Source organism: Apostichopus japonicus, chromosome 16 (genome assembly GCF_037975245.1).
Source record: "Apostichopus japonicus isolate 1M-3 chromosome 16, ASM3797524v1, whole genome shotgun sequence".
Taxonomy (NCBI): domain Eukaryota; kingdom Metazoa; phylum Echinodermata; class Holothuroidea; order Aspidochirotida; family Stichopodidae; genus Apostichopus; species Apostichopus japonicus.
In genome coordinates this window covers 4,813,870-4,828,933 of record NC_092576.1, presented here as the reverse complement: position 1 = coordinate 4,828,933, position 15,064 = coordinate 4,813,870, and the positions used below count along the sequence as shown (strand labels likewise).

The 15,064-nt window shown below is 36.6% G+C and overlaps 1 protein-coding gene and 1 long non-coding RNA gene across 7 annotated transcripts in view; one reads left to right on the top strand and one right to left on the bottom strand.

Moving 5' to 3' along the window:
- The window catches only part of LOC139983193 (uncharacterized), an 11,181-nt gene extending 2,709 nt beyond the window's left edge, over positions 1 to 8,472 (top strand). The window contains exons 4-9 of one of the 2 annotated variants that reach the window (XM_071996587.1): positions 194 to 261; positions 1,361 to 1,428; positions 1,640 to 1,684; positions 2,882 to 2,905; positions 5,054 to 5,070; positions 6,059 to 8,472. In XM_071996587.1, the coding sequence (XP_071852688.1) occupies positions 194 to 261; positions 1,361 to 1,428; positions 1,640 to 1,684; positions 2,882 to 2,905; positions 5,054 to 5,070; positions 6,059 to 6,116 (280 nt within the window). In that variant the 3' untranslated portion in view covers positions 6,117 to 8,472. Of the gene's footprint in view, positions 1 to 193; positions 262 to 1,360; positions 1,429 to 1,639; positions 1,685 to 2,709; positions 2,754 to 2,881; positions 2,906 to 5,053; positions 5,071 to 6,058 lie in introns of those variants that run through there. The other variant, XM_071996588.1, reaches the window with a different exon arrangement.
- The window catches only part of LOC139983196 (uncharacterized), a 22,587-nt gene extending 7,523 nt beyond the window's left edge, over positions 1 to 15,064 (bottom strand). Inside the window, exons 1-4 of one of the 5 annotated variants that reach the window (XR_011798544.1) lie at positions 12,448 to 13,915; positions 10,303 to 10,382; positions 8,908 to 9,020; positions 182 to 258 (exon numbers count right to left, since the gene is read on the bottom strand). This is a non-coding gene — a long non-coding RNA (uncharacterized lncRNA). Of the gene's footprint in view, positions 1 to 181; positions 259 to 8,608; positions 9,021 to 9,325; positions 10,383 to 12,447; positions 13,917 to 14,451 lie in introns of those variants that run through there. The other 4 variants (XR_011798545.1, XR_011798542.1, XR_011798543.1 and 1 more) reach the window with 4 other exon arrangements.

Here is a 15,064-nt window from a genome sequence, read left to right as displayed (position 1 = left end):
ATGATTGATTGATTTATCTACCAAAGAAATTCGGTGGTATGCTCCTTCGTTTGAGCAGGCTGCATCAGATGTGAAATGTAAAAAAATGATAAAAATACTTGAACCCGCAATTGTTCACTTAACAATAAGAGTATAATAACCCTTTTAATGTATCTAAAAAATACTTACGAATTAATACAATTTCTTCTCAAAGTATCGAAAGAAGTCTGCTGCCCTTTAAATTTGAGAACAAGTTGAGCACGTTACAACAGAAGCCACCTGGTAAGAGTGCAGTTTAACAAATTACCCTTACACATATATTAATCTTTACGGGTAAATGTTGATGAGGTGAAATGAAGTTGTGTAAATGATTGCATCTGCACGATGAAGAACGATGACTTATGCGTTTATGATTATCTGATAAAACAGAGATTTCTTCACGTCTTAATGTAAATCCCGAAAGCTGGAGCGAAATAAAATCAAGAATCCTATGTTGTTGTTGTTTTTTGGGGGGGAGGAGGTTATTTGAGGTTAACACTCAGTTGATAAGATTCTATTTACATTACCATTGACCTCTGGACTGTACAAACACAGTACCAGTCCATTGTATAATCCAAAAGGGGTCTCAATTAGGTAAATTGCTTTCATTATTGTTCAATTGATATTTTCGTCGTATAATGTTTCAGCAACTATTTATGGTTTGAAGAATTATGTTTATTTTAAGCTCCAGTAGTACTATATAGATATGGTTGGATTGTCATCTAAACCTGGGTGCATTTATCACTGTTTTCTGAAAGGGGAGGGTGGAAGGGAGGTAGTAAGTGTTCACTTTTGCAGTCATGGTGGGACATGCATACATGTGCGATATCTCATGAAAGGGAATACGAACGGTCAACATATCCGAAGATAGTTGTTTGTGCTTGGAGAAGGTCAAAGTGGGAAATCCTAGTTAAAAGATATTTAGAATAACAACTCGGATAGATATCAGATTATTAACAGATTTTCAAAACTGCGTTCTTCAAAGATAAATGCATTTTTCATTGGCCTCTTTTCTTCCTATTGTTAGCATTTAGGCAGTACACCGAGAGTTGACGACATGCACAGCCCCACGTGAAAGGGTGTTTTTAGCAAATATGAGTTGTGAACAGGACGCCTGTATAACTAGTGAGGGGGTACTAAAGGAATGTCAAGAAGCCTATTACATATGCCACAAATACAGGTGACACAGTTCATTTAGGTTTATCAATTATCGCCTTCAAAAATTAAACAAATGTTATATTTCTGGCTGTAGCTGACAAAACGGGCTAGTACTAAATGTTTTACACGTTAAAGTTTCCATAGACACCAGACTAAAGAAAATTCTTTTTACGGTCTCTTTCAGTCGTGTGGCAAACTGGTGATGAATCTGCGGGAATACTGCATTTGAATTACGATACTGAACAGTGGGAGGTATGTCCTGGTAACATATGTTATATGAAGATATCATATCAAATATACTTATTTTTTAATATACCTTTTACATAGTAGAAGAACTAACATAGTCAAATTCATCTGGGTTTCGTCTTAATAACACCCATCAAGTTCCTGCTAAGGTCTTATTGCATACATTACAAGAGAAGTAATGTGTACTAATCATTTTGTTATTTGTTTATTCACACAGAGTATTTCACACGGTCCTCTGAACGAGTCTGTTTATTACATGCTTGTAAGTATATATAACATAGTAAAATATATTTCAATCCAGTGCAAAAAAGAATGTGAACAGTTGAAGTAAACAACACTTGGTTCCGTTCAACGACGCTCATATTTCTCAGGAGTGGCGCAATTACGTTTTACTTCTGGGGAGAGGGAGGTGGTTACGCCACGGCTTTCAGAAGATATATTAGACAGAACAGGATTGACCTGGATGTATCAGGATAATGTAAAGAAGCAGAATTAATTGCCTATTCTTTCGTATTTATAAATGAAACGGCTTGAAATGTGTGTAGATTTTATTTAACAGTAATATATAAATATCTTATAATTAGGCAAAATCTACCAAAGTAATCATGAGTTTAATGTTAGGATTACCTTGTGTCAAGACGATCAGTGTATTACAATGAATGTTCATCTATATAGACAGATCATGTTGCTTGTAGATGAGGGGATGTATCAAGAGTGAAAGGAAGAATAAAGGATTCATTGTTTGTGCAAACGTTACATTTCGTTTACATTTTTACTTCCGGTCATTATATGTACGTTATAGTAGCTGGTATGCTTCCTACAAATTATGCAAACTGTAGACTCAGTTAGAAATGAACAGAGGAATGGACATTTAAGAAACAGGACACTGTTTGCATTTTTAAAGCAAAGAGTGATTAATTCCCATTATATTAATTGTATAACCATTGTGCAATTAAGCAGTAGTTGGTGTATCATATTAAGTTCAATTTGTATCTTTTACTTAGTGATGATATTAAACTGTCGGCTTTTTCAAAAAAGTGTAGGAAGTTTGAGTTATGTTTTTTTTTGGATTGCCATGCTGTAATAACTCTCCACATTACCATGAATTCCTATCTTATAGACATCTTCTCTACAATCAAAGCCAAACTGGTGGTTTGAGATTTATTATGAATGATTTATTACCTCTTGCAGAATTAATTATGAACAAACCCAAAGTATAGAGTACCCTTATAAACACATAACGTTTAAGTTCTGTATTCAACTTTATATAATTGTCGTTGCAAACAGATACTCTGAAATTAGCTTCTTCACAAGAAACAAACTGTAATAAAGTAAGTACAAAGATTAAGGTCACTTCCAATTTCAGGAGAAAATATTTCATTCACGTTTTCTTTCTGTGGTAGTTTTGCATGTTGTGTTTATGTGGGTGATAATATTGAACATTACAATTGTATTTCAGAAAAAGAAGGCCAATGAAGAAGTGGTAAGTAAACTGGTAAAGTAAGCACCCTATTATATGTGGAAATTATGCCTGTACTATTCATCAGATTAATTTTTCACATTATTCTACGTGCAGGAAAGGATTCTTTAGATATTGTGGTAAATTTGGTAAAATATTAACGAAAACATTGTCCTTGAGAGTAAAATGTAAGGATTTTGTATGTGTTTATAAAATTATGTGACCCATAATTTTTTGGTGAGACAAAATATGGGCTTTTAGTGTAACAATGAATACACGCTTTCCGCTCTCCCGCGTTTTCTTTAAGGACGGCAAAGACGGCAAGGCCTGGTGGGGTGTTTTGGCTTAATTCTCACCCCACTTTTTGCCTGAAACTTTTATTTAACAATCAAAACATAGAGCAAAAATAACATTCATTAAATAAAAACAACTGCTTAAACCATTCAAAAGTTGTCGAACTTAGAAGTCGTAGTTTTGAGATTAAGTGATGTCAGTTTGAGGAAATGGTTAAAAGTTTGAGGTATAGTAGTCGAAATTTGCAGGAGAAAATAGCCAAAGGTTAGAGAATATAGAATTATAGCATAAATAAAATAAATGAAATTTTTAAATGAACACTTTCGACATAATTTCTTATTCTATGTAAAGAAATCGAGCAATGAGTTTAAAAAGGTCGAAACGGTCGACATTTTGAGATGAGAAACATAAATTTAGGTATTAAAACTTAGACTTTCGAGAAGAAAGTGGAATTGATATAACAAAAGCGAAGTTTAGTGTGTGAAGCAGTCAAAATTTCGAGATAAAATGTTGAAGTTTACCACTGCAGTAGCCCAACGAAGCATAAAAAATCGTCTATCAAATATAACCAATGTGGCCACCGGTTATTATTTTCCCCTCCCATCCCAACCTCATCCATTACGTAGTTGCCGTGTAGGGAAGAAAAATGATATCTGCTATGCGTAGGGGAAATATATAATATTTGATAAGAAATCTGTACTGTAGTTTAACACACAGTGACACACCATAAAAAAATACATTATTTTCAGGGATGCCAGAATTCCGACAATAGCCGGAATTCCGGCTTTTCCCAGATTTTGGAATTTTGTTCCGGCTCCACACGATCTTTCCGTCCCATTTGAAACAGACAAGAGCTTTTTTCCCGGGAATTTGCGTGAATTTCTAACTATTATTCTAACACACACAAACTGGAGCCTATATCGCATTTTTTCTATACATTTTCATAAAGTTCCCAACATTATTGCAATGATATTTACAAGGCCTGGGAAGTTTCATTTCCGGTGATCTTTGAACAGTTTATGTTGACTTTGGCGCTGATTGATTGATTGATTGATCTGGGAGGGATGTTTTGCCAAAATATTCTTGCAACGCTACACGCCAGCCAGGGTGGCGCTCCGCTTAGATAGTCTTTGGGACGTTTGGCAAACCCTGCTGGCATCCCTGTACTTTTATTTTCTGCAGGTTAGTGAGGTCACTGCAGGAGCCAGGGTAACTTTATAGCAAGGAAACGAAGAAGAATTAAGTGCTAGTATATATATACACTATGAAGCAGCCTCTGCATGTAATATTTGTTTCATCATCCATTTGTGTAGCATTCCTTTGTCTTAGAAATAGCATATCGCATTTCCTGATCAAGGAATGGAACCACATACCAAGAGCGTAAAAGTTATCAATTCAAAAAGGAACAACGTTGCTCATCGGTGATGTAAACTCTACTAATAAGTCTAGGCAGTCTGATCAATGAGCCCACATTGCCCTCCCAACCCCCCATGCTCTCCCCTCCCCCTTGGTGCCGCCACTAAGGGCATGACTTTAAAATGGTGACTGTGTTCACAACAACATAGTGTGGTTACCATGGTGAATTTCTTTTCATATCATGTTAGCATATCGTTTATGAACTCATGCGATCGCAACCATGTTAGACTGCAATACCTTAAAGTTAATTGAGATTGGAATTCATGTAGGTGTACTTGGAATGCAAAGTGAATCATGTAAACAACTAAATTATTATAGTTTTAGATCACCATGCACATTTTCAATTTTTTTTAACGTTGTGCTTTACCACATAAAAACCAAAAGCCGACTTTTCCATGTTTCTCATATTTCATATTTTCAAATTTATATGTGACAACATTCCTACCAATTTGTTGCTTTCAGACCAACCAAACAGAAGGGTAAGTCTTTTCGATGCGTATCAATTATGTACCTTATCTGAACTGGTAAGCCGTATTATAGATTCAGAGGTAACAAAATAATATATTATTTGTTATAAAAAGTCAGTAAGCTATACAGTATAATGGTGTCTCAACAGTGCCCAGTCACTTAGCTACTACTAATAACTAGTCTTATATAACGCATACTCCAACAAGCGTTGTTTAATGCTCTTTACGGGTGCTGAAAGTTGCACAAAATAATAGAGTTGAGAGAAAAGAACAGTTTAAGACAGCTCCTGAATTGAATAATAGAATCCAATGACCTAAGTTCAACCCGGAATGAGGTTCAAAACGTGGTACAGTATTCAGAAAGCTACGGTCACCGAAACGTCTTGTACGTGACATTGGAACCTCAAGTTGAAATTGATAATGCGAACGTATTGGTTTAAATTTAGCTTGCTGATGTAAGAGAACATTAAGATAGGTTGGGGTACCAGTTTTAATGGCATGAAAAACTAGAATGAGGATTTTATAGTCAATACGGAGTCTTATTGGTAACCAGTGTAGTTCTTCCAGTATCGGAGTGTTGGGGTAAACCTGTTCGCCCTATGGACGATTCGAGCAGCCGTGTTCTGGACCCTTTGCAAGCTCGATATATGGGATGTAGCTACACTATATAGAAGAGAATTGTGATAATCAAGCCTACTCGAGAGGACAGCATAAATAAGTTTCTCGGTAGCAGGCCTATTGAGATATCTCCTAAGTTGCTCCATCCGCCTAATATGCAAAATTGTCGACTTACATTTCTGGTCCAGTACAAATGTCGTCATTTGTGTACAATCACTAAGCTGTACGGCACATGTCGTCCTTAACGCACACTCACTAAGCTAATGTACAATGTGTAGAGTTATTACCAATCACTGAGATAGGATACATTGTTTTAGTGAGTATGACGATGCACTTATTATAGTCGTATTTATTCAAATATTTGTATATTTCATTTAATTAGAGCAAAGCTTTTGGAAGACTCGGACCATAAACAATCGCCATCCGATGTAAAAGTTTGAAATTTGAAAGGCAAGTGGACGACGTCCGTATGATGCAGCTGAAACATCTCTCGTTTAAACAGATAGGACTAAGGAATATAAAGAAGAATGCAGCTTTGTTCGTAAACACACCGGGAATCTCCGATGAATTTATACACCATATTGAGTACGAAAATGCTATTTGTTTGAGAATGCCAAAGGTTACTTGAGGTCACTGAAGGTCAAAATATGTAAACATAGTAAACACAATGTCTGAAGAAGGGAATCTCCAACAGATCTCATACTTTGCATGTGGATGTATCATATTGAGTAGAATGTGCCTATTATTTTCTGAGTAGGAAATTTTATTTTGGGTCACCAAAGGTCAAGTTTGAAATAAAAACTTCGTATGTGGACCTACATGGTGACTCAAAACGTTTATGGTGGATTAACTCCATACTTGGTATTTGGACCTGTCTTATCAAGTTTACAAAACCTATTTTTTCTGCTTTTTTATGTGAAGGTCAACTGTTATATGAGGTCATGACATGTTAAAACTGAAAAATTTGCAAACACGATAACTCAAACATAAATCTTTTTTGAACTTCATACTTGGTATGTAGATCCAACTTGATGAGAAAACGTTCAATGGTCATTTGAGATCAACAGAGGTCGAAGTCGAAACCCTTGTCAACACGATAACTAATAAAATACATCTCTGTTGAACTGCACTCTTGGTATGTAGACCCAACTTGTTCAGTGTAATAACCCTATTGAAATTGGTTGAGGTCAAAGGTCATTTGCGAAAGACATTAAAGACAAAGTCTGTAAACCTTGTAACAAAGCTATCTGGCTTTCTGGTTTTTCATTAATTCCGATTTAGGAATCATAGGCATTGTAAATATAATATCTTAAGAAGAGAGGTTCCAGGTATAACATTCTTCAAAGCTGCAGCATATTAAATCATCGAGAGCTCAATGCATTTTTGCATTCTTGTTTGAGTAAACGTCAAAAGAGCTTATGGTGTAAATACTTTTTTGTAAAAATGTACGTCTTGCTTGAAGAGGTCAAAGTTTGAAATCCTTGTAAAGACAATATCACAATGGTCTAAAGCTGGATGGATGGATCTCTCTATATTTTTGTTTGATTGTATATATTTTTCATTTTCGTAGCGTATAGAATCTGGTTACCAACGATGGCTGAGTATGTTAAAAACAAACTTGCAGGGTAGTAATACTAATAATAATCAGCAGTTATTTTTACGATGCTTAAGCGACCACAAATGTGGGAGAAGCCCACAAGTGCTTATGGATTACAACTTACACGTCGGGTGGTTTCCAATTCAATATTTTAACTCAAATTTGGAATCTTTTCAATTTAGATAGTCATTTCTGATGGGAAAACCGTAGATTGCTCTTGGATGAAAAACATACCTTACTGTGACCCGGTCGGGAAACGAACCCTGTAGTAGATTAGTAATCAAGTTACACTGACTGAACGACTGTTCGGCAGAGTATAGCTCAATAAATATGATATAACCCCAAATATTATATCCTGCCCTGTATATACATTACCTCCACTTGTGACTTAACCCTGGATTAGATTAGACGCAACTAGCATCTCGTATATTCTTTACTTATTGTTTATGTTGACGTTCGACACGGAGTTACTACAAACCCGACCCTCCCGATTGCTAAGTCTCATTGCTTAAAATGCCACCGCCTTTACCCACTCGGCCACAGCACCAGTATATAGTGGGTAAAAGAGTAATGGCAAATAAAATACAATGAGAAAGTTAAAAAATTCCTGTCTGTTTGATATTCCGTAGAGTAATCCCGATAACATAATTACTCAATAACCGTCTAACAGAATACAAAACTTATTTTGTAAGTAGAGGTTATGATTGGGAGTTTATCTCAGCACAAACGGCACAAATAAATACAGAAATCTGGCAAGGAATTAAAAAATCAACATAAATAAACCCTTCTAGTAAGTTATAACATGGAACTCTCCAACTTGAATAAGATTATATGCAAGAAAATCCAACTGTTGCACAGTTCCCCCATATTTGGAGGCTAAATATCCCCAGAACTCGTAAGTCTAAAATATTGTAAATATTCCTTCAAGTCTTCAAAAACACGCTGGCACACGCAACAATTTTATTCAAACGAATGGGTAGCAAACTTGTGGTTCGTAATCTGAAATATTTACTGGCCATTGTTGTAATTGGTCGAAAGTTATGAGAGATTATGTTACAAACATTCATTACCTTTCCCCATTTGGAAATATACAGTTTTTTTTACAATGTCCTAGTTAGTTTTCCGTAAGTTAACTCGTGTACTAATATAAGAACTTTACATTAAAAGCAAATTGGGCATTTCTCTTGAAGTCCACAGAACACCTTGCCGGTTGTTGTCTTTTCTTGAATGAATGGTGAGTTTTCCAGTCCCTGTTCGACGGTGCGTTATGCACCGTGGTTTCTGACTTGTGATCCCATACAAGAACGTAATGTTTAAAAGTTCAAAAACCCGTCAGTAGCTGATGACATATTTGCTATTTCAAACTTAATTTATTATGAAATATAACGAGGAGAATAGTGGGAGGGGAGGTAGAGGAGGGAGGGAGGGAAGGGAGGGAGGGAGGGAGGGGAGATGATGGAGGGAGGGAGGGGACGGTGTGGAGGTTGGGAGGTTAGGGAGTGTAGAGTTACTAAGGTAGAGTTTTAGTTAAGATAAACCTGTTTACAACATAAACTTAACACGATATACTATATATTGGTCTGATATAATTACCACTTTTCGCTTTCAATACCTTCCTAGTTTGATCAACTTACCGGAGTATTTCAATTGATCCGTAAAGTTCTTCATTTACGTGAAAAACTTCCAGCCTGAAGATGTGACGAATACACAGCACAATCACGTGATTTAGGGCATGGACTTTCGCTTGCTGTTAATGATAAAATTACAAATTAAAATGTAAACTTCTTAACTGCATAATTAATATTACTCTCAAATAAATTGTATTATGAAGTCTTCATTGTTACTTCAGTAGATAAAGAATACACTATGATTATTATTCCCATATTTTAAAGGTCCCCGTAATTGACACCGTGTCTTGGGCTGTAGACAGAACAAAACCAGAACACCCTCAACCCCCCCCCCCCTTCTCCTGTCATGTTTGCGGATCATTCTTGAATACTATAAATAACGAAACGAAACCGTATGCTTTTAAGCTCACAATGATTTATTTACCAGTTTAGCAGTGTCTTCTCATTTTGTCACAGTCTACTCCAGGCTCTCGACAGAAACAAAACAAATACCTCAGCTGGTGCATAGAAATGGAATTACCATTAGGTGCCCATTAGGTTACCCCACCATAGGGTCCCTACTATAAATCGGTCTCTCTTCTCTGTAGTATATGTACAGGAATTACAAAAATAACACTACAGTACAAAGAATAACAAGGATATTTTAAATTTTAATCAGCCAACATTACTTTTCCCTTGGACTATCCTTCTAATTACTCTTTCACAAAGACACTGTTACTAAGACAAACTTTGTAGGACCAAAGGGTAACAAATGAAGAAACGTCAAACGCCCTGTCCGAGATATGTCAAAGAACCATTTGATGTATTTCGTCACTTTTTTAAGTTCGTTCAAAAAATGTATATAAGCTCACCTTCGAAGCTTCAAGAAGTATTTGATAGCGACCTAAATAGCCACAGACGCTTTCTTTATAAGGTAGCATACGCTCGTTAAAAGCCACCATTGACTTACACACTAAATCATAAGTCTAGATAGTTTTCACTAGCTAAACTCTACCCATCACCGGATAGCTGACAAGTTGGCCTTTCATGGAACCACCAAGTTTCCGTATCATGACCATGTAGATTTTTGCTATCGTAAGCCGGAAGTTCTCGTCACTTGTAAACAAACCTCTTCACTCAGTAGCAAACAATTTTCCTACGCTGCTCCTGGGAGGCCTAAAGTGGTCTAAAATTGCCTCAATTGACCTAATTTTCTCACCACATGTACTTCCATTCATGCTCTTCAACATGCAAGCCACAAAAAAACTAGATCATGAATGATAACACGTCCAAACAAACTGTTCTCCTGCTTTTTGGAACTTTTCCTGAAGGAGAACAATCGAGCGGATGGATATATAATCTAATAGGAGTATGCCAACTTAATTGTGTTTCTTCACGTGGTGGCCACATGCTTATATTTACCCCGTCCATTGCCGTAGCACCGTTCACAACTGCAACTGGTTCCCTCGATTGGAGGTATGCGAACTCTCCCCACCATTCTTCTAAGTAAAGAACGATAAAGAAATAAACAATGTGCTTAATATCAATTATATCTTTTCCGTGATTTTGTTCGAGAAATATTCTTAAAAAAGATTAAAAACTGTGTATAGAACTACTCATAGTATTGGTACTTGTATGAGTGACACATATATTATTGATAAACAAGATTTAAGACAAAACAATATCAAGCCTCTGATTGAGGACAATTTGTTGATGCGGTTATATTTTTGATAAAAAAGATGACATGTTGCAATTAAATAGCTTCTCCGTGACATTAAACATCAAAATTAATATAATTACTAATAGAAATCTGACTCAGTGTTTGTTAAATCGTTTGTTAATTCTGCGTGTAACTTCGTTCTAAGGTTGACTTTAAAGAGCACCTGACACGGTCCGATGAATACGCCTAAATATAAAGTTTATGTTCTACATATTACATATGATACAAAAAACACGATTACAGTACTCTCTTGGGTGCGAAATCTGACACCAAAGTAAAGGAGTTATGGATCCCACGGCATCCGAACTACCTTCTACAGCTACCCTGTGACGTCATTGCCAGAAACCATTTAGGCCTAAAGTCAACGCACTTTCACTTCTCAAAGCGTTAGCGCAGGACACTGCTTCCCAACGTGTAAAGCTTTTCTATCTGAATTCCGGGGTTAGCGAAGATTTGGACCGTTATCTTTCGGATTCTTCTTCAAGTAACGATGAAGATGACTTTCTCCAACAAGACATTGATGAAGAACCAGTTGCAAACGAAGAAAATTACTGATTTTTGCCCTATCAGTTTGAGCCTCTTCTCGTTGAAGCAGATGTTGCACAAGCCGACGCACATGCAGTAGAATCGCAATCAAACGCCGCAGAAGAGCCAGCCGGAGACAGAATAAAAACGTGAATTATTATGTAAAATATATGAGATACCAAACGGTTGGCTACATCTTAGTTATTTCCCGAAATGATTCAAAACAATATATTGTAGGTCATGAATCGAATGTCAGTGGATCGTTTTAACGGTTGTTTTCTTGTGTGACAGTAGGGCCACAGCAGTAGTACGTTAGTAGTACATTGACATAAGTGAATGGATATAGGCTTCGGCTCAACTCGATATAGGGCCTACGAAAAACCGTGACAATATTACTTGACTCTTACGTAGAACACAAACATACAATGGTATGTGGCCTAGCCATAATTTCCTCTTCACTTGCTATAGTTTATGGTTGTAAATGAGTTATAAGGCACTGTAGAATGATAATTTACAAAAACAAACAACTTGCACTCAATGGACTGTATACACCAGTTCTAACTGTAACTAATTGTGTACTAACAAGAGGTGTAGGCCTATGATTGAGCTCATTTTTGTTTGTGGGAAACCTTAGCTAAGACAACACAGCTATCATATGGGGAAAATGGGATATTGCATAATCTTAGTACACTGAAGTTGGTCTTGCAAACAAGCTTGGTACACGTCAGTGACCACAGTAACTGATTAAAAGCGAGGTATAAAATAGCAAGATACCTGAAATAGATGAAATATTGATTAGACCATATGGGACTTCACGAAGGATCATTAATTGTTCAATGAAAAGGAGAGTGCATTATGGTATCATAAATTACACATCCCAACCCCTCACCCCATATTTTTGCTACTATAGCAATAGGATGCAGGTTTGTACTTTAATTGTTCATTTGGCATCATCCAGCAAACTTATTTTTCAGAGACTTAATAGTTTTATTGTTTGTCGTCTCGTTCAGATAATTCAGGTACACGGCGTACAGGCAATGTGTTAGATGGTGCTGGGGTTTCCTAGGGCGTCACTTAAGAGTGGTCATACCAGCATGTGCAGTGCAGAAAATAAGAGAGAGCTTTCCAGTGCTAGGATTTGAAGGTTATCAGTACCCAAACTTAGAGTGAGCTGTTACATCTAAAATGTTTCAATAAAAAAACGCAAGACAGGAAGTACTCATCAAATTTTCTAAACTAGTTTACTTCTTCATCTAAAGCAATATGTTAAAGTAACATTTTATGCACTCATTTTACTTAGCTCAAGTATAAACAAGACTAACTAGTTTGACGATATAGAGACTTTTGCAGAGTTTAATTTCAAAGCAGCAGGACAGGACGCTTCCTTCTGGATCCCAGTTGCTGCCTTCCCGAAACTTGCTCTCTGCTGACGATATCTAGTAGCATTAAACTTTTGTACCCTGGTGAAAAATAACAGGCTGATAACATCGATTTGAAATGTTTAGATAAACTTCTTCTATAGAGCCTATGTAGGTTCATTCTGTAGAGCCAGATTGAGGTCACCTTTAATATCATGCAGTAGTGACCTCAAAATGCTGTACACAAATTTTCTCAGAATGTGTACAAACACAGAAAACATCAATGTTGCCAAGCTATGTCACTAGCTAGATAAACTGCTAAATAGCATTAATAACTCTCAAAAAACGTTGACTAAACATGATGACTAGCTTGAGCAGAAAATTTCACACTTACTTTTGAAATCATCAAGTGATGCTTCTGTTCTTCCATCAATTTATAAAATATTTTCAAGACAATTTAGCATATATTTGAAGAAAAAAAAACTGGTAAAACCCTTTTCGTCATCCAATAATCCCCCTAATTGTACTTAGTTGCATGCTACAATGAAACTATTTCTAATGCAATGGAATCATATCAAGTGATTGAGTAATAAAGTTGTTCAAAATTACATTCAATACAAAATTTTGAACAAACTCACTGGGGCTTAGGTCACTTAGTAATAGCCTGTTCTGACTTATGAAATTGAGCCGTACGATTCAAAATAGTGCTTTACGCTACATCATTGGCACAAATTACCAGTTCATGTTGTTCTATTGTATTCTTTGGCCCATTGATAGTTTAGATGATAATTATTTCAATACGATACTAATGACTCCATTTGAACAGTTAACAAATCAACTGTAAGAAATGCAACGTTTTCACTGTTGACAACCCCCACCCTCCTCCGAACATCCCCAGTCTTCCATTTCTATTCCTTGAAACTGCCAGAACTGGATGCACCTTCATCTGATGAGAACCTAGAAATGTGCCTGCAAAGAGCATCTTTTACGCTAGGATGTTCGAAAGATGATAATAAAAGGGGATGCACCTCTGGATATTAACCAGGACCAGCGTCCTGCTCTGCGCTTTTTACCATCTCCTCCATAAGTTCATCAGCATAACCTAAAAAGAAAAGAGAGAAGCCGACATTTAGTGGCTTGAATTAAGACTGTCACTTACATCTTTGAATAAGACTAATAATAGCCTAGCCTATGCATGGGCTAAGGCCGCAATATTTGCATAGTACAAGAAAGTAAGACATAGGCCTATACAAAGTTGCCAGCTAAGCTTTTTCACTGCCCGTTTATCTGACAAAAAAGCGAGCCTTTATAGTAGGTCCGTCCTTCTACTTTGTCTCTGAGACCAACTTTGCTATCGTCACTGTTTCCGTCGTTACTACATACAAGAGGCCCAGGCTACTTAGCCTACAGCAACACAGTTGGTGTAACGAGTTCCACTTGTGCTAGGTAAGTTTCACGTTTCTGCTCCCTGTTCGGTTGGAGCCTTGGAAGAGTCGGATTGAAATCTGACGTTTGTCTTCTGTACATGGGGGGTTGGGCACACAATTAGGATTTGGGACACTTATCTTGTTAGGGCTGGCTTTTAAAGGTTAGGGACAACTTCTCTATTAGGAAGTTGATTTAGATCAATAGAGAACAAAATTTGGAATTGATAATTTTATAAAAATTGCAAATTATATGCAAATTATAATATGCAAATTAGGATGTACTTTTGTTTTAATTGGAAAACACCAAAATACAATAAAATCACTAATGACTTCAAAATTGACTTCAAATTGTATGATAAAGGTTCTACTGGGGTTGCTCTTTCAGATGATACCTTATTTTCTGAAATCTGTTGAGGATTTACAGAGTTATGACTGATTTCAATTAGTACAAAAGTTGTTTACTTTCGAAAATTACAGCCTAACGTTGGCATAACGTTAGGCCTAGCCTAGCCTTTTTTTGTAAACAACGCTATTGACTTACGATTTCTGGGTCCTCAAAAGGACCGAACCTTGATAAACTGGTTCGACCAGAGGGTCCTGGACCTCATCATGGTATCTGACCAATCGTCCCACATCTTTAGGGCCTATTGGGCCGTAAATTTGGGCCACGGCCTATTTGAAAGTGTACCCGTACGAAACAGTCCATTGAGACTGTACACTAAACATTCAATGAAACAATATTGCGCAAGAACGGCGGTTGCTATCGACTTACAAAGGAATGCGAGGGCGCTATACCATAACTATCAATTACAAATGTTGCAGTGGCCTAAATATCTCAAATAAGAATAAAAAAAACACGTACGTAGGTTGAAGCGTTCGGGAATGAGATTTTTCTCAAAAATGAACGGATTTGGACGATTTTGGTGTCAAATTACAGGAAATTTCAAGGACATTTGCATTTTTCTCAGAACTCTCTATAGATATATTCCTGAAATGCTCAGAATATGTTCAAAACATGTTAGGGTTTATACCAAATATAATGGGGGGGGGGTTGTTCAACTCTTATTTTCTATCACGATTTTTATGAAGCGAACATCGATTTTTAGCCAAATTACGTCATTTTCAGATTGACCTTTGACCTTGAGCCCCACCCA